Source organism: Sorex araneus, chromosome 10 (assembly GCF_027595985.1).
Source record: "Sorex araneus isolate mSorAra2 chromosome 10, mSorAra2.pri, whole genome shotgun sequence".
NCBI lineage: Eukaryota > Metazoa > Chordata > Mammalia > Eulipotyphla > Soricidae > Sorex > Sorex araneus.
In genome coordinates, this window is record NC_073311.1 from 47,796,076 (window position 1) to 47,819,743 (window position 23,668).

At 38.2% G+C, this 23,668-nt stretch overlaps 1 protein-coding gene and 1 non-coding gene across 6 annotated transcripts in view; both read left to right on the forward strand.

Annotated features, from left to right (window-relative positions):
• RIC8B (RIC8 guanine nucleotide exchange factor B) overlaps positions 1–23,668 on the forward strand; it is a 126,340-nt gene that overhangs the window by 52,784 nt on the left and 49,888 nt on the right. For all 5 annotated transcript variants that reach the window (XR_008626971.1, XM_055118643.1, XM_055118645.1 and 2 more), the window contains exons 5-7: positions 11,469–11,697; positions 12,549–12,644; positions 18,909–19,053. Coding sequence is in view for 4 of the 5 variants with exons in the window: in XM_055118643.1 (XP_054974618.1) it covers positions 11,469–11,697; positions 12,549–12,644; positions 18,909–19,053 (470 nt within the window). In the remaining variant the exon portion in view is untranslated. The remainder of the gene's footprint in view (positions 1–11,468; positions 11,698–12,548; positions 12,645–18,908; positions 19,054–23,668) is intronic.
• LOC129399232 (U1 spliceosomal RNA) lies at positions 19,604–19,762 on the forward strand. Its single transcript, XR_008627006.1, has one exon. It is a non-coding gene; the product is annotated as a U1 spliceosomal RNA (small nuclear RNA).

Here is a 23,668-nt window from a genome sequence, read left to right on the forward strand (position 1 = left end):
CCACTGTTTCTCAAAAGAGCAAAACTGCATAGAGCTTTTAAAATCCAGCTTCTTAAAAGAAAATACAATTTCTTCATTTTCTATTATGGTATTTGTTTTAAGTGTTTCTTTTCCTTAGATGTTACCAAATCTTAAATTAGGTAGGTCTTATTGCTTTGATGAAGTACCCATTAGCAGCTATATAATTAAGAAGGGAACTCCTGGGGCTGGAGAGATAGTACAGCGAGTGGGGTGCTTTCCTTGCACGTGGCTGACGTGGGTTCGGTCTCCAGCACTCTCTGTGGTCCTCTAACCCCTGGCCAGGAGTGATCCCTGAGGACTTCCAGATACCGCCCAAAAACCAAAAAGAAAAAAAAAAATAAAATAAAGGATGTCCCCAGGGACTGGAAAGATCATACAGGGGTTAAGATACATGTTTTGCAGTGTCCAGCCCCAGTTCAATCCCCAGCACCACATGGCCCTAAGTACCGCCACATGTGTTCCTGGTGGCCCCCAGGCACCACCAGAGTGGCACAAGTGGCCCCCAGCATTGCAGGACCTGAACAGCACCACATGGTTGGCTCGTGCATTGAACTCCTCACCTGGCTAGCAGAGAATTGGCAGAAGTGATGGCTGGGACATCACTTGGGAGGCTCCTCCTCAAAATGGGTGTGTCTGTGGGGGGGGATAAAGAAAGAATGTCTTTGGCCTGGGGGGTGGCTCAGAGAAACATCCTTCACCTGTGAAAGGACCCAAGTTCAGTCCAGAGCACCCCACAGCCCCACACATCACAGTGCGTGGTCCTGGGGTGTGAGCAGCACAGCACTCAGGCCTCGTATTGAGCCATCTTGCCTGACTGGGGAGTCGCCGTGGGACTCCCTGAGCTCTGTCTGGGAAGTCCCTACTCTTTTATCCCTCCCCTGCCCCATCCCTGGAAAAAAAAAAAAGAGAGAGAGAATCTTCTAACAGCATTTACTAGTATGTCTCAAAGATGTTACTGGGGAAATGGAGGTTGCTTTTTAACTTGACAGCTTATCTGAAATGGCCCTGCGTGTCTCTTTAATCAGAATTAAATTGATTAGTATCATCTTGAGCAGTAGTAATGACACCAGTTTAATCCATTTAAATATAGAGAAAGCTGTACCACTCTCAAAGGACAATATTGGGAATTTTACTAGTATTCTAATACCTATCTAATTGTGTTAATCTGTAGTCATCCTGAAAATAGTTTCACTGTTTAAGGTGTCATTTTTAATAAAACTCTTTTTTAATAAAAATAAGTGTTTTAAAGTAAAAGTCTTACTCCATTTATAAGTTATTTTCTAAGTTACTCCATTTCTATTATCTAGCTTTGGAGATGACATTAATTCTTTTTTAAGAAAAAAATATACACAGTAAGCCTGAATAGTGTGTATGACTTATCATCAAATGCAGAGGATTATGATGGTGATTCAATGACAAATTTATAAAGCACTTCTTTCCTAGCGCTGAGTAAGCCCTTAGTATAAGGAACTTCTGGCCCCTCCCCAGAACAGCTGTCTTTGCTACCTTAGTGATGGTGTTGTACAAGCATACAGGCTTTTAGGTCCAGAATTTCATTCTAAACATGCTCTTAAAAGTTGATTCTTGATTTTAATAGTTTGTTTAGGAACACATTTCTATATGTATTTTGTTATCATGTAGAGAAAAGTTGTATGTTAATCTATTTTTTTCAGGTTAGCTGCATTCCTTGATACAGACATACCAGTAGCATATTAAGGTACCCAGAAGTTGAGACAGTAAAAATAATGGTTTAGCTTTTTTGATGTGTTGTTTCTGTAAGACAGTGTTCTTTATTGTTTTCAATGCTGGGGATCAAACACAGGACCTAACACTTGGCAGGCATGTGCTTTACTACTGAGCCATATTCCTAGCCTGTTGTCTTTCTTCCTCCCCCCCCCCCGCCCCCGCCCCAAAGAACTCAGGAGGATATGAGCATAGAGATAAAATTAGTTCACAAATAGAGTTGACCTTGACCTTTATTTTTACTAATCAGCATCTTAGATCACTTTTTAAAAATCTATTGCATTTCCTTTTGTCTATAAGGAAAAGTTGGTATGGTCTGCTTTTTTTATTTTGCATTTGTTTGCTGGTTTTCATTCCTGAGCCACACTCAGCAGTGTTCAGGAGACCCACAGAGCCAGGATTTGAAACCAGGGCTCTAGCATGTAATCAAGTGCTCCAGCTACTTGAGCTACCTCTTTTGCCTCTAAAAAGAACAGCCTATTTCTGCTCATCTCTATTTTCTATCTGAAAGGGACTTTTTGTTTTGATGTGTTTGGGGTTTGCTTTGAGGTGGTTTTATTTTTGGGGAGGGGTTGGTCACACCAAGAATCATTCCTGGTGGGCTCAGAGGACCATATGGAGTGCTGGGGTTCGAACCCAGGTTGGCTGTGTGCAAGACAAATACCTGCCCACTGAACTGTCTCTCTGATCCCTAACTGAAAGGATTTTCATCATTTTTATTCATTATCAAAAAGCACATACATAAGCACTTAGCCAGAAAAGAAGTATGTGGATACGATTTTGTTTTATTTTGGAGAGGAGAGGTGTACCTGACTTTCACATTGTAGAGGACAGAAGAGGAGAGGAGAAGTGAAAGTTTTAAGTTCTCGGTTTCATTTCTTCCACTCAGCACATAGTCATCTTTCAAGATTTTTCTGTTGTCAGTTTTGGTTTTAGACTGTCTCATTTCATCTTATGTACTGAGTACCTAATGACACCTCATTACTGTGCTAAACATAGTCTTTTTTCTTTTCTAGCTTTTACAATATTTTAATTTATTATTTTTTAAAATTTTTATTAGTGAATCACCGTGAGATAAAGACAAAGTTTCATGCTTGCGTCTCAGTCATACAGTGATCAAGTACCCATCCTTCCACCAGTGCCCATTTTCCACTACCAGTGGTCCTAGCATCCCTCCTACTACCCCCTCCTTGTCCCCTCCACCCCATACCGCCTCTGTGGCAGGGTGTTCCCTTTTGCTCTCTCTCTCTTTTTGGGTGTTGTGGCTTGCTATAAGGTATTAAGTAGGCATCATGTTCAGTCTGTAGTTTATTTTCAGCCCGTATCTCCCATCCCTGGCTGGAAGATTTTATTGACATGTTACACCATAAAGTTAAGGTATTGAATGTATTTACTTGATATACTTATTTATTACAAAATAATGATTTGATAGACTTAGGCACTGCAAGATGATAACCACTGTAGTATTTAGCTAAGCGTAATGTCTTATGTGTGGTAGACTTGATAAATGGTTGAAAATTGGATGATTTTATTTCATTTTGTTTTGGGTATGATGTGTTAGACACTTAGTTGAACTCCAGGGCAGCGAAGATGAATCTGGTACTATTACAGATCCCCAGAACTCACCCAGCTAGTGGATTAGACAGTCATAAAGAAGTGCAGGTTTGGTTTTGTTTGTTTGTTGTTTACTTGTTAGGGGATTACTTGTATTTCTTTTTTGGAACACATCCAGTGGTGCTTAGGGTTTACCCCTGACTCTGACTTCAGGCTCAGAGATTACTCCTGGTGGGTCATGGGGACCAGAGGGGTGCCAGGGATTGAACCAGGATCAGCCACAGATAAGGCAAACACCTTACCTGCTGTACTATCTTATCAGTTCCTTAAAGTGCAGTTTTGATGAATCTTTGTTTTTTATTGGGGGGGGCCACATCCAGTAGTGTTCAGAGCTTACTTCTGGGTCTGTGCTTGGGGTCACTCCTGGTGGGGCTCTTAGGATCATATGGGCTGCCAGGGATCAAATCTGGATTAGCTGTGTGTAAGGCAAATGCCTTACCCACTGTATTAACACTCCGACCTAGTTTTGATCAGTCTTATATCAGACATAAATTTATATAGGTACAAAGAAAAAGAGTTTACTCTGCAAAGATTAAAAAGTAGCTTTATTGTTTTGTTATCATTAAAGCTTTTTGCTCATTTTTAACAGTTTCTCACTGAGAATAGCATTTTCTAGGTGATCAGATACGTTCTGAGCTATTGCTATGCATCACATCCACGCACAAAAGACTCCATAGTACATCCTGTGGAGGACAAAGGAGTCTCATGGGAAGACAGAGCATAAAGATTATGAGAAGTGTAAAACAGGACAAGAATAGAGGAAATAGAGCAAGGTAGTTTTTGAATGGTCTCCTAGTGAATTAATTCTTAAATTAATCTACAAATCTAATTATATATAAATATATAATTAGATAATTATATACAAATATATAATTAGATTTTGTCAGCCAAGTAATTTTAAGAGAGTTCAAATAAGATCACTGTGCTCTGACTCCCTGTCTTCCAGGACTCCAATTCCCTGTCTACTCCTTTTTCTCTGATTAGACCTTTGCAGGATTATCTTCTCTCTGTACTCTAAAGCATTGATCTGTATTTTAGCCTCACTCTCAACCCTCATTGCCTTGTTCTGCCAATTTTCAACATCTGTCATCCTGCCTTCTTTCTCCACATCTAAGCTCACGCAGTTAGCCCTATTATCCACCCTGACAGAGGGCTCTCTTCCCTCTATACCACGCAGAGTTGTTTTTCAAAAGGAAATTTCTACTTAGAGTTCTTTCATAGTTTCCCTCCATCTTTATGACTAAGAGAAACTTTTCTGGTGGGGCAGGGGGAGTTTGAGGGCCACACCGAGGTGCTTTGGAGATGCTCCAGGCTCTGTACTTGTGTATGCTCAACAGTTCTGGGGATCAAAGTAGGACAGGCCGCTAGAGAAAACATCTTTTATGACTATATATTTGCTAATTACCTGAGCTCCTTCTTTTGTCCTAAGATTGCAAGCCATATGTTTGCCATTCTTCTCAGAAGCAACCTTCTCAACAGATACTGCTTTTGATTTAGAAATTGTTTATTTTGGATGGCTTTGGGGAGAGCTGAACATTCTACAGTAGCACAACCATTGAAGATTAGTTATCCGACAACTGAACTGAGTCTGTTTTCTCCTTCAGTTTTCAGGAAGACAGTCATAGAAAAAGTGTCAAGCTATCCTTAACGCTTTTGGTATTATGCTCTTATAATGACAATGTTCTAGTAACAGATTTCTTGTGCATGACGAAAACCATCTCTGATTAGATTGTATTTGAATCCACAACATTGGACCTTAGGCATTGGCCTCATATTTGACAGCATTCACTTTCTGTTACCAATCAAAATATTTCCTGGCAATAATAGAGACCTATACCATTCCATGATCCAGATAATTCTTTACTAAAGCTGATCTGCTCTACTTTCTCTAACTCGTAATCTGCTTATTAAGGCCTTTATATCTGTCCTGTTTGCTTTTTGAAATGCTTTTATATGGGGCTGGAGAGATTGTAAGTACTGTGGTTACAGCGCTTTCTTGCATGCAACCAACCCAGGTTCGATCCCCGGCATCCCACATGGTCCCCCATGCACTTCCAGGAATAATTCTTGAGTGCAAAGTCAGGAATAACCCCTGAGCATCACTGGGTGTGGCTCAAAAACCAAACCATTCTTTTCTTTCACCTTTTTTTTTTTTTTTGGTTTTTGGGCCACACCAAAAGAAATACAATTGGGTCCTACTTGTCACTTAGAATTGAGCTGAGATAGCACCCCCTCTGTCTCTGTGAGACCTTCCTTGATCATCCAGTTTAAGTGAACACATACACAAGTGCACACACATGAATGAACATGTACAAGCGCACACTATCACTCTTTGTCTCTTTACCATATTAATTTTTATAGGACTTAACACCAATGAAATAATCTCGTTCTTTTATTTTTCTACATGTTCATTATTGCTGTCCCTCAATAAATTATAAACTTAACAAGAATAAAGATTTTGTCTCTCTTGTTCCACACTGTATCACTAGTACCTAGAAATGGTAGGTGTACATTGTACATAATAAATATTGGTGGCAGAGTGAATGTCCTTGTTAGTCACTTATCAGGGTCACTGGGAAATGCAGAAAGATCTTCCTCAAGTTCTTACTTCCCACTCCTTGCTATAAAATTTAATCTGTAACCATTCTTTCGTATTTTCTGCTAATCTCAGAAAACTGAGTGATTTTCTTCCGATCCAAGGCTATCTCCCATACTTTTTTCCCCCTGCCTCTTTAGACCTTATTCTAGCATTTAATACCTCTGTATCTACTTTTTGGGCTTTATTTCTTCAAAATGCTGAGGTCTATCCCATGTAGAAGGGAAATCTATTAAACTTTTTCTCCTGTCAGAGTTATCAGTCTTTCTCTCCTTTCTTTCACAGCTATATTTCTTGCTAGTGTTTTTGGTACCATTGGTCCCTAAACATTTGAATCAAATCCTAATGTATAAAAATGTATGAATATGCTACTTCATTTATCTTTTTACATATAAATTATATATGTATGTACTGTTAGTATATATATATGTTAATACATTAGGTACATGTACTGTTAAACTATACATATATGAATAAAATTTATTAAAAATTAAAAGATAGTATAAATGTATTTTTAGAATTAAAATTTCTCCCCACACCAATGGATTATCTTTGTATTTTCAGGGTTTGCAAGACTGCTGGTTTATAACTTACTGTTTCCATAACTTTACTGTCTTCTCTATTCATTCCTTAGCCCACCATAACCTGGCTTTCGCCAGCACAGTTCTGGCATAAGTTCTTCAGTAATACATCTAGCCATATAACCTTCTCATCAGAGCAATCCTCATTACAGTCCAGCCCACTTCACGTATGGACACATGCACCTTCTCACCTCGCTGTCAGCTCAAGCCGTGCAAAGGCCTTATCCTTTGCTTTACGGTTACGTTTTCACTTCCCCACTGTTGCCATATTCTCTCATCCTTCTAGAGTTTTTCTCTTTCCCCCTATAGTGTCATATGTCTACTGTTCAAAAGTGCTTAGTAGTTGCCACTTATTAAGTGCTAGGAAGAGTTTTGCATGGTTTTTGGTGTTTGGTTTGTTTTGTTTCTTTTTATTTTTGGTAATCTTAGATCAGCTGGTGGGAGAGGCCATATCTATAGTGCCATAGTAAAGTATTTTCTCTATATGTCTGAGGCCCCGGATATGATCCTTGGCCCAAGAAAAACAAAAAATAAATGTTACTGGAATCGTGGAATACATTTATTTCTTTTCACTTTAAGGATAAAGATACTAACACCCAGAAGGAGCCATATAATTTGGGCAAGGCATTTTTTTTTTTTTAAGAGACAACCTAAAATTCAACCCATTGCTCCAAATAGTGCTTTGGTGGCTTCTCTTAGGAAAAGAGGTATTAGCTTTTATTTTTTGTTTGTAGCCCCTACTGCAAGGCATAGTGAATATTGGTTGAGAACAAAGTGAGGTTTCAGCTAGCATTAAGGAATGTGCATGTTCTAGTTAAAGAAAAAAAAAAAACAAGGACTGTACAAAAGTGGGATTATGTGTTTATCACATTTAGAAAACAATGACCAGATCACTGGTTAAAAGGATATACAGTGCTGAGAGTTGCAGCCATGGACCTTTCCATTCTGTAACTTATTCAAAGTTTTCTTGACTCTTCCTCACCTCTTGTTTCTCTAGACTTCTCTTGCGTCTGCCATTAAAACTCCTCTAAGTGGCACTATCTGGAGCTTCTGCTATTCTCTTTTCAAACAGGTTTACTCTGATTCATTTTCACTCTTCTGCCAGGCTATTGCTGAGGAGAGTACTTTGTCAGTTGTCATCTTGCTTCATCTGTCTCATGTCATTTGACATAAGTAAGCACTCTATTCTTCCTCATATACTTTCTCCCAGGATACCACCCTGACAAGCTATTCTGTCTTCTCTTGCTTAGCTCTGATACATACCCCAAACTCTTGGCCTTCATAAATCTTTTGGTCCATACCCAGTCCTTTACTTGAGACTCAGTAAATTAAATTACTTACCTAACTCAGTCTAATATCTTTAACCATTATCTATGTGCAGATTCTTTGGTTTATATCTCTAATCCAGCTTTCTCTCCCTAAACTTTTGAGTTATAGCTAAATTTCTGACCAACATTTCCACTTGGAAATCTGATAACACATCCCAAATCTAATTTTTCCAAAATTAAACCCAGTCTTCCCCTGGATAAAACTGTTTTATCCAGGGGAATTTCTCATTTCAGCCTTCCATAATAGCTTACAGAGTTCCACTTCCCAAGTCTGAAAATCTTAAATTCTCACTCCATAACTAGTCAGTCAGGAAATCTTTCACAGTGCACCTGCATCTGACCTCTTCTCTCTCAACGTTCTGCTTATTTACTACAGTCCTGACTGGCCCTCCTCACTTTGGCATCTTCCAGAGTAGCCAGAATGGCTCTCTTAATATAAGACAGAGTGTATCACTCTGAAAAGCCATGCAGGGACTCGCCTTTTGCTCAGAATAAAAACTACAGTCATGATAGCCTACAGAACCAATCAGACCCTTTGGCTACATGTCTGATATGCTCAGCTGCTTTGTGAGTAGTTGGCCCACCAGCCTCTTTGTGAGTCTTCAGATCTGCCACTGCTCTTAGCCTGGGCACTTTGCTCTTGCTCTGTCTGGAATACCCTTTCCACATGACTCACCCCCTAACTTCCTGTAAGTCTTTGTTTAAATACACCCCAACTCATTGGGGTCTGCCATAATCACCCCATTCAAAATTTCACTTGCATCTCTTGACTCTCTTTCACTTCTGTGTTTTCTCCTTAGATTACTGACCACTTTCTAGAAAGCTATTTAGCTGGCTTGTTTCATTTTCTTTTCCCTAACTAATGTCTCTATGATGGGGGAAAAAACCCATGTATTATATGTGTATGTGTGTATACATACATACATATATATATATATATATATATATATATACACTGTCACTGTAGCACTGCTGTCCCATTGTTCATCGATTTGCTCGAGTGGGCATCAGTAACATCTCCATTGTGAGACTTGTTACTGTTTTTGGTATATCAAATACACATGCATATAATATATATACACATTAATATGTATATATAGGTTGTTTCACTGTAAAGGTATAGGTTTTAATGTGCTTTTCATGCTTCTCAGTGTTATTTGGTATTGGATTATATTTAATCCAGCAACTAATACAGAACTATATTTTAGATTATCTTCCCTCTACCACAAGGGAATAGGGCTTTAATCAGGGCATTCAGGAGCTCTAAATAGGCTTTGCTTTTGAATCTGCATATCAGGAGGGGGCTGGGAGCCTGAGTGGGAGGATGTCATGTCCCAGTGATTAATGATCTTAAGGAAGCTGAAAAGGGGAGAGTAATATACACAGTATTTCTACCCCCTGGAGTAGGAATGCAAACACCATTGTGCAGATCTGTGCATAGTCACTGACTTCCTGGTAGCTGGAGAATTTCATACACTCTTCTACCACAAATAAAACTGTCAGAGAAGTGACAGAGCTCAAAAAACCTGGCCTTCCTTACTTAAAAAGAATAGCTCAAACACAGTGAGCCAGAAAATTAATTTTGTAGTTGTTTGGGAACCCAGTTGTTTAATAAGGAACAGGGAAATGGGAACTTTTCTTTAAAAGCCTAAAACCTCCAAATATTTGTTGAATCAAACTCGATGTTTGGTTTCTTAAATTTACCAAGTTCCTGGAAACTACTTATTTTAAATGAATTTAAGGGAGACATTCCTCTATAATGAAATGCATGGTCTTAAACTTACTTAGTGTGGTCTATAGTAGATTTAGAGAATCATGCTATGGATAGACTCCAGAGCCCATTATCCCATGAGTTGGAAAAAATAAATCCTGTTTATACAGTTTTAGAAAATAATTCTTAAGATCTTTTGGCTTTTTTTCCCTTTGTCCCCCTGAATCTCTATTCAATAATAGTTTTCAAGTGGTTAAACTACAAGGAAAATATCAGCAATAGACAGGAATCTACAGATATTTGTGAAATGTTCAAGTTTCAACCAAATTGTAGTTATTTACAAATAATAGTAATAATAATTACTACTACTCTTTTGATAGTAGTAAATTCATTGTAGTATTCATAGCAGAAGTAGTAGACAACAGTAGATTTTTAGTGAATACAATCAAAGAATCTTCTTATTAGGACCCATTTATTGATAGGACTTTTCCAATTATTTTATTTTTTTAATCTTACCCCTCTTCCACACTAATTCTTAAACATGAATTTCCTATGAATTTTTCCATAATATAAAAAGAAAGAATATAGAACCACTCTTCAAAGAGAAAGGAAAATTGTGATTGTTTTTTCAGAAAACAGTTGTTTTGCTATTTTGTATTATTGTTGAGGTTTCATTACAATCTAAATTAAAAGGAATTTCTGTATCTAAATTAAGACATCACACCGATTAAGCGCTGAATTTGGTTTCCAAGTGGTTAGACTTTTAAATTGCATTTGCAGGAGTTTATTTTTAGTCAGGATGTGGTTATTTTTAGCTCTGCTTCTCTGTCACTAGGAAATGTAATGTCTGTCTTTCCATTGTTGTTTATCAGGAAGTTCTGAAGCACAGGCTTTTAAAACCCAGCATAGCCTCTCCTTTCAAATAAAAAAAAAATGAAATGTTGCACGAAGAAAAATTAAATTTGTGAATATGTCTGTTAGGGATGGAAGGGACTCTGAGCCACTCCCAGCAGCCCTCAGGGGACCACACAGTAGGAGGGATTGAACCTGGGACTCCTGCATGCAGGGCATATGCTCCAGCCTTTTGATCTATTTCCCCAGCCCATGAAGAAGTTTCAATTTTTGTTAGTGTGATTTTGGTCTCTTCTACACTGAGCAGCAACAGCAAAGGAGAATATCAAAATTAACATGGTTTGGGTTCCCCCTACTGGTGTGCCTAGACTCATGTTCTCATTAATTAACACCTAGCAAAAGCTCTCTGGCAGAAATTCAAAATCGCTGTGTTGACTTCTTTCAAAGAAACCTAGTGATAAGAGAATGAGGAGAAAAAAACATTATCCTACATTGTATATCAATGTCTTAATCAAACCCAGGATGATCTAAAAATTATATTTTTTACATCTACAAAGAACAAAATTTAATCCTACAATATTCGGTTTCTAATATTGTTGCATCTATATACAGTGCTTCTCAGTGTTTCATACTATAATCGGAGGAATAATAAAACACCAGTAGATACACAAAAGGATTTAAAATCCCAAGGGGAGAAAAGCAGGGCTAGTATTGTGTAATAATAAAAGTGAAGAATTGGTGTTAAAGCTTACTAATTCCTATTTTAGCCATTTCAAAAAGTGACATGGCATTATGTGATTATGTGCCTATTTAACATCTGTTCATTATAATTTGTCTTATGTGTATTTGAAACAGTTCTTTATTTTCTATCGCTTAGTGAAGTACTAAGTGGCATTAATGGTTCGTTTTGAAAATGAAAAATTTTAATTGACTCCTGAAAGTCACTTCTGAACTTATTATGTTTGCATTTTAAAGGACTATTCAATCAAATTGAAATACTGTATTTTTAAATTGCTTTCCAGCAATGCAGTCAACCTTTTAAGCAATGTTCCAGTCTCTTGTTTGGATGTTCTCATTTGTCCATTAACCCATGAAGAAACTGCACAAGAGGCAACGACTCTAGATGAAATGCCCAGTGATAAAACAGATGAGAAAGAAACAGTTTTGAAGAACAATACCATGGTATACAATGGTATGAATATGGAGGCCATTCATGTTTTACTCAATTTTATGGAGAAAAGAATAGACAAGGTAAGGCTGATAAAATGGAGGTCTTGGGAAGAGGCTTCTAAAGAATATTAATGTCCTATATAAGCATCACAGATGTGTTTTTTTTTTTACATTGAGGCTTTGTATATAGCTGGTGTTTTTCAGTAGTGTTTGTACTCTAGAAAGCAATTTTGTTACTATAATATATGATGGATTGCTAAAAGCAAGTGAATTTGTATTGGTATAACACCAAAATTATGACTAGTTCCTAAAAACAGGAAAAATAAATTACTTTTTGTGTATCCTTTTATAAGTCTTAGAGTGATCCCCTCAAAAAAAAACTTGATGGTACATACTTAAAAACACCTATATTATATTAGAGACATCTTTATTAAAATTATAGCTTTCCATTTGTTATGAGCTACTTATTATTCCTGGTTTGTCACATGATTTGTCAGGTAACTATAACAAAAGGAAGGAAGGTAGTATGGATTGGTCATCCAAACTTTTCCCTCATCAAAATCCATTAACCTAGAAAATGTAGGGGGAAATCTAGGAAAGATAAAAATGGGTATTAGTAAATAATAAGATAATCAATAAAATGGAAGTAGGAAAATAATATTCCCCTCTTCGATTCATTTATCGTTAGTTTCCAATATTACAGAATTTCAAGGGGATAACTTAATATTTCTGTATGTGTTTAACATTCACTGCATCCACCAACCAAAATACTAGTGCCATCCGACCACCAAAAAAAATGCCCTCTTTTTGAACATCTTTGATAGTATAAGATGTCTCTTCCTCAGAGAGAATTTAAATATGCTCAGTTATGTAGTAGGAAGTAACAATATTAAGAAACTTAACTAATGTAGTGTGTATGCCTTTCTTTGTAGGGAAGCAGCTATAGAGAGGGTCTAACTCCAGTTCTCAGCCTATTAACAGAATGTTCCCGAGCCCATCGAAACATCAGAAAATTTCTCAAAGATCAGGTAAATGCTCAGTTCATATTATATCTTGATGTTAATCTTAGGGGTGGTGGTGGTGGTGGTGGTGGTGGTGGTGGTGGTGGTGTGTGTGTGTGTGTTGAATTCTTTCCCCAAAAAAACTAGTCCTTTTAGAAAGTCAGAATAGTTTAGATCTTTGAAATCTTTCTAATCAAGAGATAAAAATGAGCCTTTGTATTTTTAAATCATTTGTTCAGAAATATATATTATCTACTATGTATTGTGTTAAGTACCATTCTAAGTATTAAAAGGTTAAGTCTTCATTTTGTGGAGTTTGCCTTATCATGGACTGGAGTAGTAGCACAGTGGGTAGGGTGTTTGCCTTGCACACAGCCGACCCGGGTTCGAGTCCTCCATCCCTCTCAGAGAGCCTGGCAAGCTACCAAGAGTATCCCACCCACAAGGCAAAGCCTGGCAAGCTACCCGTGGCGTATTCAATATGCCAAAAACAGTAACAAGTCTCACAGTGGAGACGTTACTCGTGCCCATTTGAGCAAATTGATGAACAACAGGATGACAGTGATACAGTGCCTTATAGTAGGAAGGAGGGCAAAAAGTAAACAAATATAATATGACAAGCAATGATGAATGTTATCAAGAATAATATGGAAAGGTACGCAAGGGGAGGAAGACTTGAGAGAATTGGGAAGGGCCTCTCTGAGAAATGACATTTGAGCAAGATTTTGAATAAAACAAAAAAAGGGTCAGACTGGCTGGAAGGTCTATGTACCAAAGAGCAAAAGTCCTTAAGATGTTATTATGCTGGGGCCAGAGAGATAGTACAGTGGGTAGGGGTTTGTCTTGCACATGGCTGCCCTGGTTCTATCCCTGGCATCTCATATGGGTCCCCAAGCCCCACTAGGAATAATTCTACCAGGAGTAACCCCAGAGCAATGCCAGGTGTGGCCCAAAAACAAACAAACAGAAAAGGTACGGTTATGTTTTGGTATAGCTTAAGGAATAGTCAGCTGGAGGAGTGCACAAAGAGAGAGTAGTAGATGAAGTAAGGGAAGTACAAGAACCAAGTAACATCAGAGTAGATGGGACTTTAGATTTTAAGTGAGATAGAAAAGTATTGGCCCAGTTTTTGTTTCTTTTTCTTTTTTTCCTTGTTTTGGGGCCATCCCTGCCAATGCTCAGGAATTACTCCTGCCGGAGCCTGGGGGACTGTATGGAGTGCCAGGGATTGAGCTTGGTTCTGCTACGTGCAGGGCTAGTGCTCTACTCGATGTACTATTGTTCCATCCCCACATTTGTCCATTTTAAGAAGGGCAGTGATCTCATTTATATTTAAAGACACGAAAGCTACAATTTGCAGGAGTAGGTGAGAGGAGTGTGAGAAGATACAGGCAGGCCACTCTAAGAGAGAGCTGATGATGAAGAGTTGGAGTAGGGTGGAAAGAGTTTGAGAGTTCAGGGTGAATTTAAAGAAACTCCATCTTTCCAACACTGCATGTACAATCGTAAGCGTATGTACTGCTATATTTTTGTTAATTGCCATGCATGAATTTATCTCTGCTTATTATTATTTTTGTGGCCAGCCATCACATTTGTATCCTGAATCTGTTTCCCTTTCAACTTCTCAATAACTTCTGCTCTACATTTATTCCTTCTCTTTCTTCTTAGATTACTTTCTTTTTTGTTTTTTGATTTTTGTTTTTTAATGTTCTGGATCATTTCTGTCTAAAAAATCTTTCATGTTAAAAACAACAAAATAGATACTTAAATTTCATATCTCATGTTGCCTCCCCATTTCTCTGCTTTTCCTTATGTAGTGTCCCTTAGAGTGTTTTCTATACTCACTCACTCTAGGTTTTTAATTTATGAGTCTGGAACCCTATATATTAAGATTTTATGTTTTCTGTCTCTCCACTGCAGGTCTCATTCCAATATTGCTAAATCTAATAGCATTCAAGTCTCCTTCCAAAAGCATATTGATATATTGAATATTTCTTCCATGAAATACCTTATTCATTTGGTTTCTAAGACATGGGGAGTGCAATGTTTGAGAGACCCAAGGCATTTTGCCTTGTTTCCATATCTAGTTCTTTGGTGATCTCAGTGTCATTGTTTTGAAAGCCATTTATATGTAGGTGACTCTTAAGTGTATGTATTCAGCACTGACTACTGAACTCTGGGCTCAGCAGCCTCATACTCATCTGCTCCCCAATGATGATGCTCACTCTCCCTCTTTTTTTAAGGGGAGGTGGGTTTGCCCAGAGAACAGCTCTAGGGCTGTTCCCAGCACCTGGCCGGGTGGGTTTAATGCAAGGGCCAGAGGCAGATTGCTGCTTGAGTGCTGCCAAGGCTATCCCAGGAGTGCTTGAGGGCTTCTAGGGCTAAACTTGACAATTCTCAGCTTGGGTGGTGCTCGGGATGAACCTGGGTAAGTCATAGGCAAGCCATGTATCCTAATCTTTACATGATTTTCTCCCCCAGCCCCATTTCTTGATTACTTACTCCACCAAACTATTCCTTCCTCTTCTTTCTACATTTTAGTACACGTTACCATCATTCACCCCATTGTCCATTTATTGCTAAGAATTTTTCCTAAATTAACAGGGTTCATTTTTTCCCCTCTATTTGTGGTCCAGATTTAGTAAGCACTTGAATATGTCAGGCACATTATTGAACTGCTGATAGGGAGAGACTAGAAAGTAGGGCCTGGGGCCAGAGAGCTAGTATAGGGTTCGAGTGCTTGCCTGGCATACAGCCAGCACCCACTGCTCCCCCCCTGGACCTCCAGAGCACTTCTTGGAGATCCCCTTGCCAAAAAAAGTTGGGACTCTAACATAGAAGAATACTCAGGTTCCTCTTCAGATTGTATAAATCTGTTGTAGTTTAGTCTGTCTTGTAAGAAAGATAGAAAAAACAGTGACGGCATGAACAATTATTTAAGCAATATGAACCCTTAATTGACAGAGTAAGTGCATTTCAGGTACACTTATTTTTAAGAAAACCCTTCATGATTACAAGGACTTGGTGAAGAATAATAAATAAAATTTATATTTTGGCTTCTACTATATAAAGGACACAGGTTCAGCTAAACCATTTAGATTTTAATAACCAAGAGAGTCCTCTGAAATTCACCACTTTGTGAACCCCCTGACTACACATTTTGTAGAAGCAAAAGGTTATTTAGACTTATTTCCTATCTTCAAAGAAACACTGCAGTATAGGTAAAGAGACACATATAACAAAATGTAGGACTAACTGCAAAAATCAGCTTTCCGTCTGAAGGGTGCACTGTAGATTTATCTCTAGAAAGGCAGAACTTAAACAGATGATTAACTTTGAATATGCCTTACAATGAATACTTGACAAAATTTAATTCATTTATAGCCAAAGGAAATTGGTTGTGAGTATTTTTATTTGGACAGGTAGAGAAGGAAACAGATGGTAACAGTCGCTGCCCAGATGAGTTGATCTGGAGAAATTTAAAGATGATGATTCTAGGGATTTGAAAAAATGTGCAAGATTTTTCTGAAAAAGAAAATATGTATATATTGGAGATGGAGGAATAGGAAGTTTCCATGCATCTGTAGTTCGTCTGGAAGTGGTATAGAATAGCAATGGCAGCAACAAAATTTTATTTAGAAACTTTTTTGTTTCTTTCCTTGAACCACCTCTGGCTGTGTTCAGGACTTACTCCGTGCGCTGTGCTCAGGGTGTGGTGCCAGAGACTGAACCCAGTTTGTCTATATCAAAGCAAGCTCCTTACCTTCCATACTATGTCTCTAGATCCTAGAAAACTTGTTTTAAGGAACCCAAAACTACTTGCAAAATCACTCTTTACATGTGCTATTCTTCTAGTCAAATGAGATAACTAATGGTTAACCGAACCAAACAATAAGAATTTATTGTGAAATTACTTTGTATCCATTGTGGTTTTCTCTACCAGATATATTGAAATGTGGATTTTGCAAATAGTATGTGTAGCTTACTCAATTTTCTGAGAGTTAATTTTCATTTATGTATACAGCAAGCATCTGATACAGTAAATTATTATTTGACTTGATTTCTAACTTCATTTCTAGCATAGTTCCTAGCTTGTAAAAGTCACTTAAAAATTACTTGAATTAGGACTGGAGTGATAGCACAGCAGGTAGGGCAATTGCCTTGCACTCGACCAACCCAGGTTTGATTCCCAACATCTCATAGGGTCTCCCGAGCACCGCCAGGAGTAATTGCTGAGTGCAGAGCCAGAGTAACCCCTGAGCATTGCTGGGTATGATCCAAAAAGAAAAAAAAATTACTTGAATAATTCATTCTTTCTTCAGTCAGCTATACTTTACTGAATATTTGTAATATACTGAGCTCTGATTAGTAAACAAAACAAACTAGAGTTTTCTACGTTCTTGGAATAAAAGGATAAATATATACTGTACAAAGTGGTGATAAGTACTCTGAGAAAGATTAAGACACACTAAGGCAGGGATGGGGGGTAGAAAATAATGCTGAGGAAAACAGAAAAGAAAAGAATGCTAAGGTTGAGTAATATTGTGGTCAGTGAATGACTCCCTGTCAGGGACATCTGAACAAAAAAGACCTGAAGAAAGAAAATGAAGCATGCAAGTTTCTAGAAAAAGAGTTTCTGGGCAGAGAGACAGCACATACAAAGATCTTGAGACAGGAATGTCGCATGTTTCATCAAGTTTTTTAATGATTTCCATGATTTTAAAAGGTATTCCATGAAGACCTGTGTGGCTTTAGCAGTGTAACTAGGAGTGAAGTAGAAGTGGAGCAGCAGAGAAGCCAGGATATAAAGCCTAAGGGAGTTGTAAGAACTTTGTCTTTTACAATGAGTGAGATGAGAAACCATAAAAACTGTAAACATTGAGAAGAGGGCTGACAGGATCTGATTTTTAAGGGATGTAGAGAATAAATCATAGAATGACCATGCTAGAAGCCGGGGTCAATTAGGAGACTATCCAGTGAGGCAAGATGTATTGGATTTGGTCATACTGTTAGTGAGAAGTTGCTAAATTACTGATATGTTTCTGAGATAGAACCAAACTAATTGTTTCTGAATTACCTTTCTTTGTATTTGTGTATATGTATCATAAGAACACTTAAGATCTTCTCTCTCAGATACTTTGAATGTGGATCGTAAAAGAGGCGAGCCAAGAGTATTTTCAAGGATTTTGTATGAACAATTGAAATAAAAGACTTACCACTTAATAAGATGGAAATGATAGAACGGCTTTGGTGGGAGTATAGTGAATTCTGTTTATGACATGCTAAATTTCAGAGGCCTATAAAAGTCTGAAAGTCAGAGAAGAAGTATAATTGAAAATACAATCTCAGAAATTTATGAGAATTTCAAGAGCTTATAAAGCTTAGAAGGCTCACCAACAGAATGAGTGAAAACAGTGAAGTAAAGTTTCTCCAGAGCCCAATACTCGAGAACAAGAAAAGATGGTCTGAAGCATTAATATAGTGGGTAGGGTGCTTACCTTGCAGGGCCAACCTAGGAACAAGTGTCTGGGTGGATGGGTGGGTGAGTGAGTGAATGAAAAATGGATGGGTAAAACAAACAAGCTAGGTAAGCCCTCTGATGAACAGTCCGTAATCATTCCAGAATGGTGGTGTTACTGCTTCCTTGACAAAATTACTGTGGAAATTGACCATAGAGAATATTTGTTTTATCATCTTTCATAGCAATTAGTACATAAGTACTCAATAAGTTACAAACTAGAAGAACTAGAAAATGTAGGTGCATATTTTTGTAATAAACACTGAAAATACTACAGTAAACATCAATATGTATCAGTAAGTGTCTGTGGAAGAAAGAGAAACTTGACCCAGACTTTTAAATGAACTTTGATAGAGGGAATAGTGAAATAGTACAGAAGTTAAGGAGTGTGCCTTGTACACAGTTGGCCCCTGTGAGATTCCTGGCACTGGGCACCGCCAGATATGGCCTACCCATTCCAGAAATAAATTTGGTAGAGTCAACAGAGGTGCTGAGCTGAGTAAAAGCTTGAAAATGAATTTGAATATAACATGGTGGTACAGAAGGTGGCACAGTGAAGAGATGTTTCTCTTCAAATTAAATCTCATTATAAACATAAAATTATTTGAGGTTTTTGTTCAGTTGGAAAGCCACAACATTTATTTTAACTTTTTCCCCCACATTCTTCCAGAGTTGACCTCGGCAGACATTATAACACTGACCAGTTGCATGTTGCCTTCCTTGCTGCTTTTGACATTCGCGGTTAATGAAGGCATTTGCATTTGTGCCATTAGGTTTTACCGCCATTGAGGGACGTGACAAATCGACCTGAAGTCGGCTCAACTGTGAGAAATAAGCTGGTGCGCCTCATGACACATGTTGACCTCGGAGTCAAGCAGATCGCTGCTGAATTCCTCTTTGTCCTTTGTAAAGAGAGAGGTAGGCTGAACTTTCTTGGTCCTCTATGTTTTCTTTTTTTATCTTTCTGAGGGAATTTGAGCAGTTGTTCTGTGCTAAGTGACCATGTCTTCCACTCTTCTCAGAGCACACTTTTCTATTTGTTCTGTTAGAGGGTTGAAGACTGTTAAAATTATTGATTTTAGAACATTTTCTACATACTTCTGAATTCATTTAGATACAGATATGCACTACCAGACCTACACACACTTAAACTTTCCCTTTTGTATCCTTAATCCATCATCTTGATGAGTCAGGAGTGGAGCCAATATTTCACAACTGCTTACGTAATTCAGGTCTTGCTATTTTTAATAACTAGTAAAGCCTTGGATTACTTTTTAAAAATTTTTCTGGGAATTAAATTCCTCTGGGAGTGTTGGTTTCACTAAACTCTTTAGTTGATCAATAGTTACTAAGTAGAAGCTATAGAATATACAGAAAGTACAAAAATGCATATGATAATACTCTCTGTCCTTAAAATTCAGGTAAGATAGTGACAAAAGAAAATTGTCATGTCATAAAATAATGCCTAATACTTACCTGGCAGGGGAGATACCATGATCACAAAGGTGGTTTTTCTAGGGCGAGGCTTATCCATTGCACTCCAGATGTGCTGACCCCTGCAATTTTCCCAAATGTGGGAAACTCAACTGCATAATTTGTGGTAGCGGGGAAAAAGAAATAATGCCTAAAATCATATGGATTATTTGTTCTGTAAAAGGCAAATTCTTCAGATAAGAAACTTCAGCTGAGTTAAACAGATATTTTTACCTATCTCTTTCTTCATCTCCCCAAGAATAAATGTCCTAGTACAGAAGTCCGCAGCAGGGGCCAGAGCGCTAGTACAGCAGTAGAACCTTTGCCTTGCACGCGGCCGACCCGGGTTCAAATCCCGGCATCCCATATGGTCCCCTGAGCACAGCCAGGGGTGATTCCTGAGTGCAGAGCCAGGAGTAACCCCTGTGCATCGCCAGGTGTGACCCAAAAAGCCAAAAAAAAAAAGAAAAAAAGAAAATGTCACTTCTCTCGAATCTTTATTTCTTGGGAGAGAGGCAGAGGCCACATCCAGTAGTTTTTATGCTTTACTCCTGGCTCTGTGCTCAAAGATCACTCCTACTGGTACCCAGGGGACCATATATGGTGCCAGGGATTGAATCTGAGTCAGCCATTTGCAAGACGAGTACCTTCCCTGCTATACAATCTCTCTGGCCCAGATTGCTCTCAAAAAATAAAATTTGGAGGAGGGAGAGGATGGTTGTACCACACCCAGCCATGCTCAGGGCTTACTCTTGGCTTTGTGCTCAGGAATTACTCCTGAGATGGTCAGGGACCAGTATGGGGTGCCAGGGGTTGAACCCAGGTCAGCTGTGTACAAGGCAAGTGCCTGCCCACTGTACTGACTCACCAGTCCCTTCTCTCAAATTTTACATCAACTGACTTCTTCCCTCTACCCCAGTTTTATTGAGGTATAATTAACAAAATTGTATATATCTAAATTAGGTAGCATTACGATTTGATACAGATACATGTTGTGGAATGATTTTTACAGCGAGGTTAATTTGCATATCACCATTTCACATGCTGCTGTTTTTATGTGTGTGTGTGTGTATATGCTGAAAATGTTTAAGATCTACTCTAAGCAAAATTCAAGTATAGAATACAGTGTTAATTGAAGTTACCATTGTTGTGTCCAGATCCCCAAAAGTTACTGAAGGCTTGTACCCTTTAGCCAGCATCATCTTCCTTTCCCCCCTCTCCGGAGGTGGTTAACCTCTAGTCACTAGTATTTCACTGATTCAGTGAGTTTGACATTTTTTTCAGATTCCATATACAGGTGAAATCATAGGGTACTTCTCTCTGTTCTGATTTATTTCATACAGCAAAATGCTCTCTAGGTCTATCCCTATTGTCACAAGTGGCAGAATTTCTTTGTTGTAGTTGAATAATATTTGTATGTGTCTGAGTGTATATGTGTGTTCCACAAATTCTTTGTCAGTTCATCATTCAGCAGATGCCTAGGTTATTGCTGCATCTTGACTGTTATGAATAATGCTGCAGTGAATGTGGGGCGCTGATGTCTCTTAGGGATATTGATTTGGGTTGCTTGGGATATATACTCAGAGATTGCTAAATCAGATAGATGATGATTTTATTACTATTTTGAGGAACCTCCATGCGATTTTTCCATAATGAATACATCAATTTACGTGTCCACTAACATTGCTAACATTTTTGTCATTTTTGACAAAAACTGTCTTAATAGTTACAGAGTGATACTTCATTGAGGTTTTGATTTGCATTCCCTGATGTTGAGCATCTTTCCATATACCTGTCACTCTTACATCATCTTTGGAAAAAAGACCTATTCCAGGTCCTTGCCTATTTTTAAAAATTTTTCATATAGAGTTGTATCATTGAATTCTTAAACTATTTCTGACTGATTCAATCACTTTAGTCACTGTAAAGAATTATTATCAGTATAATTTTTTTTTTTTTTTTTTTTTTTTTTGCTTTTTGGGTCACACCTGGCGATGCACAGGGGTTACTCCTGGCTCTGCACTCAGGAATTACCCCTGGCCGTTCTCAGGGGACCATATGGGATGCTGGGATTTGAACCCGGGTCGGCCGCGTGCAAGGCAAACGCCCTACCCGCTGTGCTATCTCTCCAGCCCCAATTATTATCAGTATAATTTGATCAACACAACAGTAATAATAAATTTAAGTCATGTATTGTGATGTCATGTGTTGGACATTACATCATTCTTTTTGTTGTTGTTGTTGTTGTTGTTTTGCTTTTTGAGTCACACCCAGTGATGCTCAGGGGTTATTCCTGGCTCTGCACTCAGGAATTACTCCTGGCAGTGCTTGAAGGACCATATGGGATGCCAGGGATCAAACCCAGGTTGGCCACGTGCGACACAAATGCCCTGCTTACTGTACTATCACTCCGGCCTCTACATCATTCTTTAAAAAGTCCCTCTAAGGTACATATTACTTCACTTTCATAAAAGAGGCAGCCAAAAAAAAAAAAAGAGGCAGCCAGGTTCTTGAAAACCTTCAGTATCTATCCAAGGTCATACACTTGCTTAGGATTAGAGCCTAAAGTTGAGTCCTGTCTACTCTGCCATTTTCCTTCTCTCGTTCACAAAGATGGTACTTATCTGTATAGACAATAGATCGTAGATACAGTCTTTACAAACATCAGTTTCTGATTGTTATATATTTTATTTGATATAATATTAATATAATCTATGTAATTTATATAGGCTACAGATTATAGTCTATATGTTATAGACTATCATTTGATCCTTTTAAACAAGTCACTTCTTTTGTGACTTGAAAAATGTTGATTTAGCATCTTGGAATTAAGTCACTAATTTCAAAGTAGTTTCTGCATATAAAAATAAGTACTTAGACTTTAAAAGTGTTAAATATATATATACATATATATATGATGATCTAAGTCACATACATGTGTCTGTTGTTTATTTTTGGTTTTTTGGGGTCACGCCCAACAATGCTCCAGGGTGACTCCTGGCTCTGCACTCAGAATTACTTCTGGGGATCAAAACTGGGCCGGCCATGTGCAAGGCAAACACCCTATCTGTTACACTATAGCTCCAGACTCTCTGTTAATTTTTTTTTTCTTTTTGGGTCACACCCGGCGATGCTCAGGGGTTACTCCTAGCTCTGCACTCAGCAATTACTCCTGGCGGTGCTCAGGGGATCATATGGGATGCTGGGAATCGAACCTGAGTCGGCCGCGTGCAAGGCAAACGCCCTACCCACTGTACTTTCTCTCCAGCCCCTCTGTTAATTTTTAAAGGATTAGCAAAGTATTACCTATTGTTACCTTGAACAGTAGAATCACTTTGGTTAGTTCTCAGTTTGGGGGCGGGGAGGGCGCGGCGGCTTGGGCAACACTTATTGGGCAACAATAGCTCAGGGCTTATTCCTTGCTCTGCACTCAGGCATCACTCCTGGCAGAGTTTGGGGTGCCCGGGTCGGCCGTGAGCTAGGCAAATATTCTGCCCCCTGTACTTTCACTCTGGCTCCTACTTCTCAGTATTTTATAATTTTTCTACAATATGCTTTCCTTTCTTGTGTATTTTTTTATCTTTAGGAGAAGAAATAAAGAATATGCTTCATTTACATATTATAAATATAATCATATACTATCAAAATACACAAATTACATATGTAAAAGGGATTACCAGTACTAATGAGTGTTATTACAAATATGGCATATGCACTTATAAATGAATCTGTTATTTGTCATTTGCAATAGTTAGCTATTAATTTTCCTTTTACCCAATATTTGCGTTTCACCATCCTAATAGCTTATCCCAAAGCCAAGCAATTAGCAAAATTATATATTTCTGTATAGTATATGAAGCAAAATAGATTTTATTGGAAGAAACTGATATAGGAGAGGGGCGGTGAGAGGGACAGAGAGGGAGAGAAGGAAGGAGGGAGGAAAGAGAGGAAGAGAGAGAGGTGTCTCAAATTACTTTGGGGAGGTTATATTCAGTTCCTGTAAATGGTTTTGGCCTGGAAGTCTCTGCATATATCAGAGTTAACCCATGTCACAGGGAAA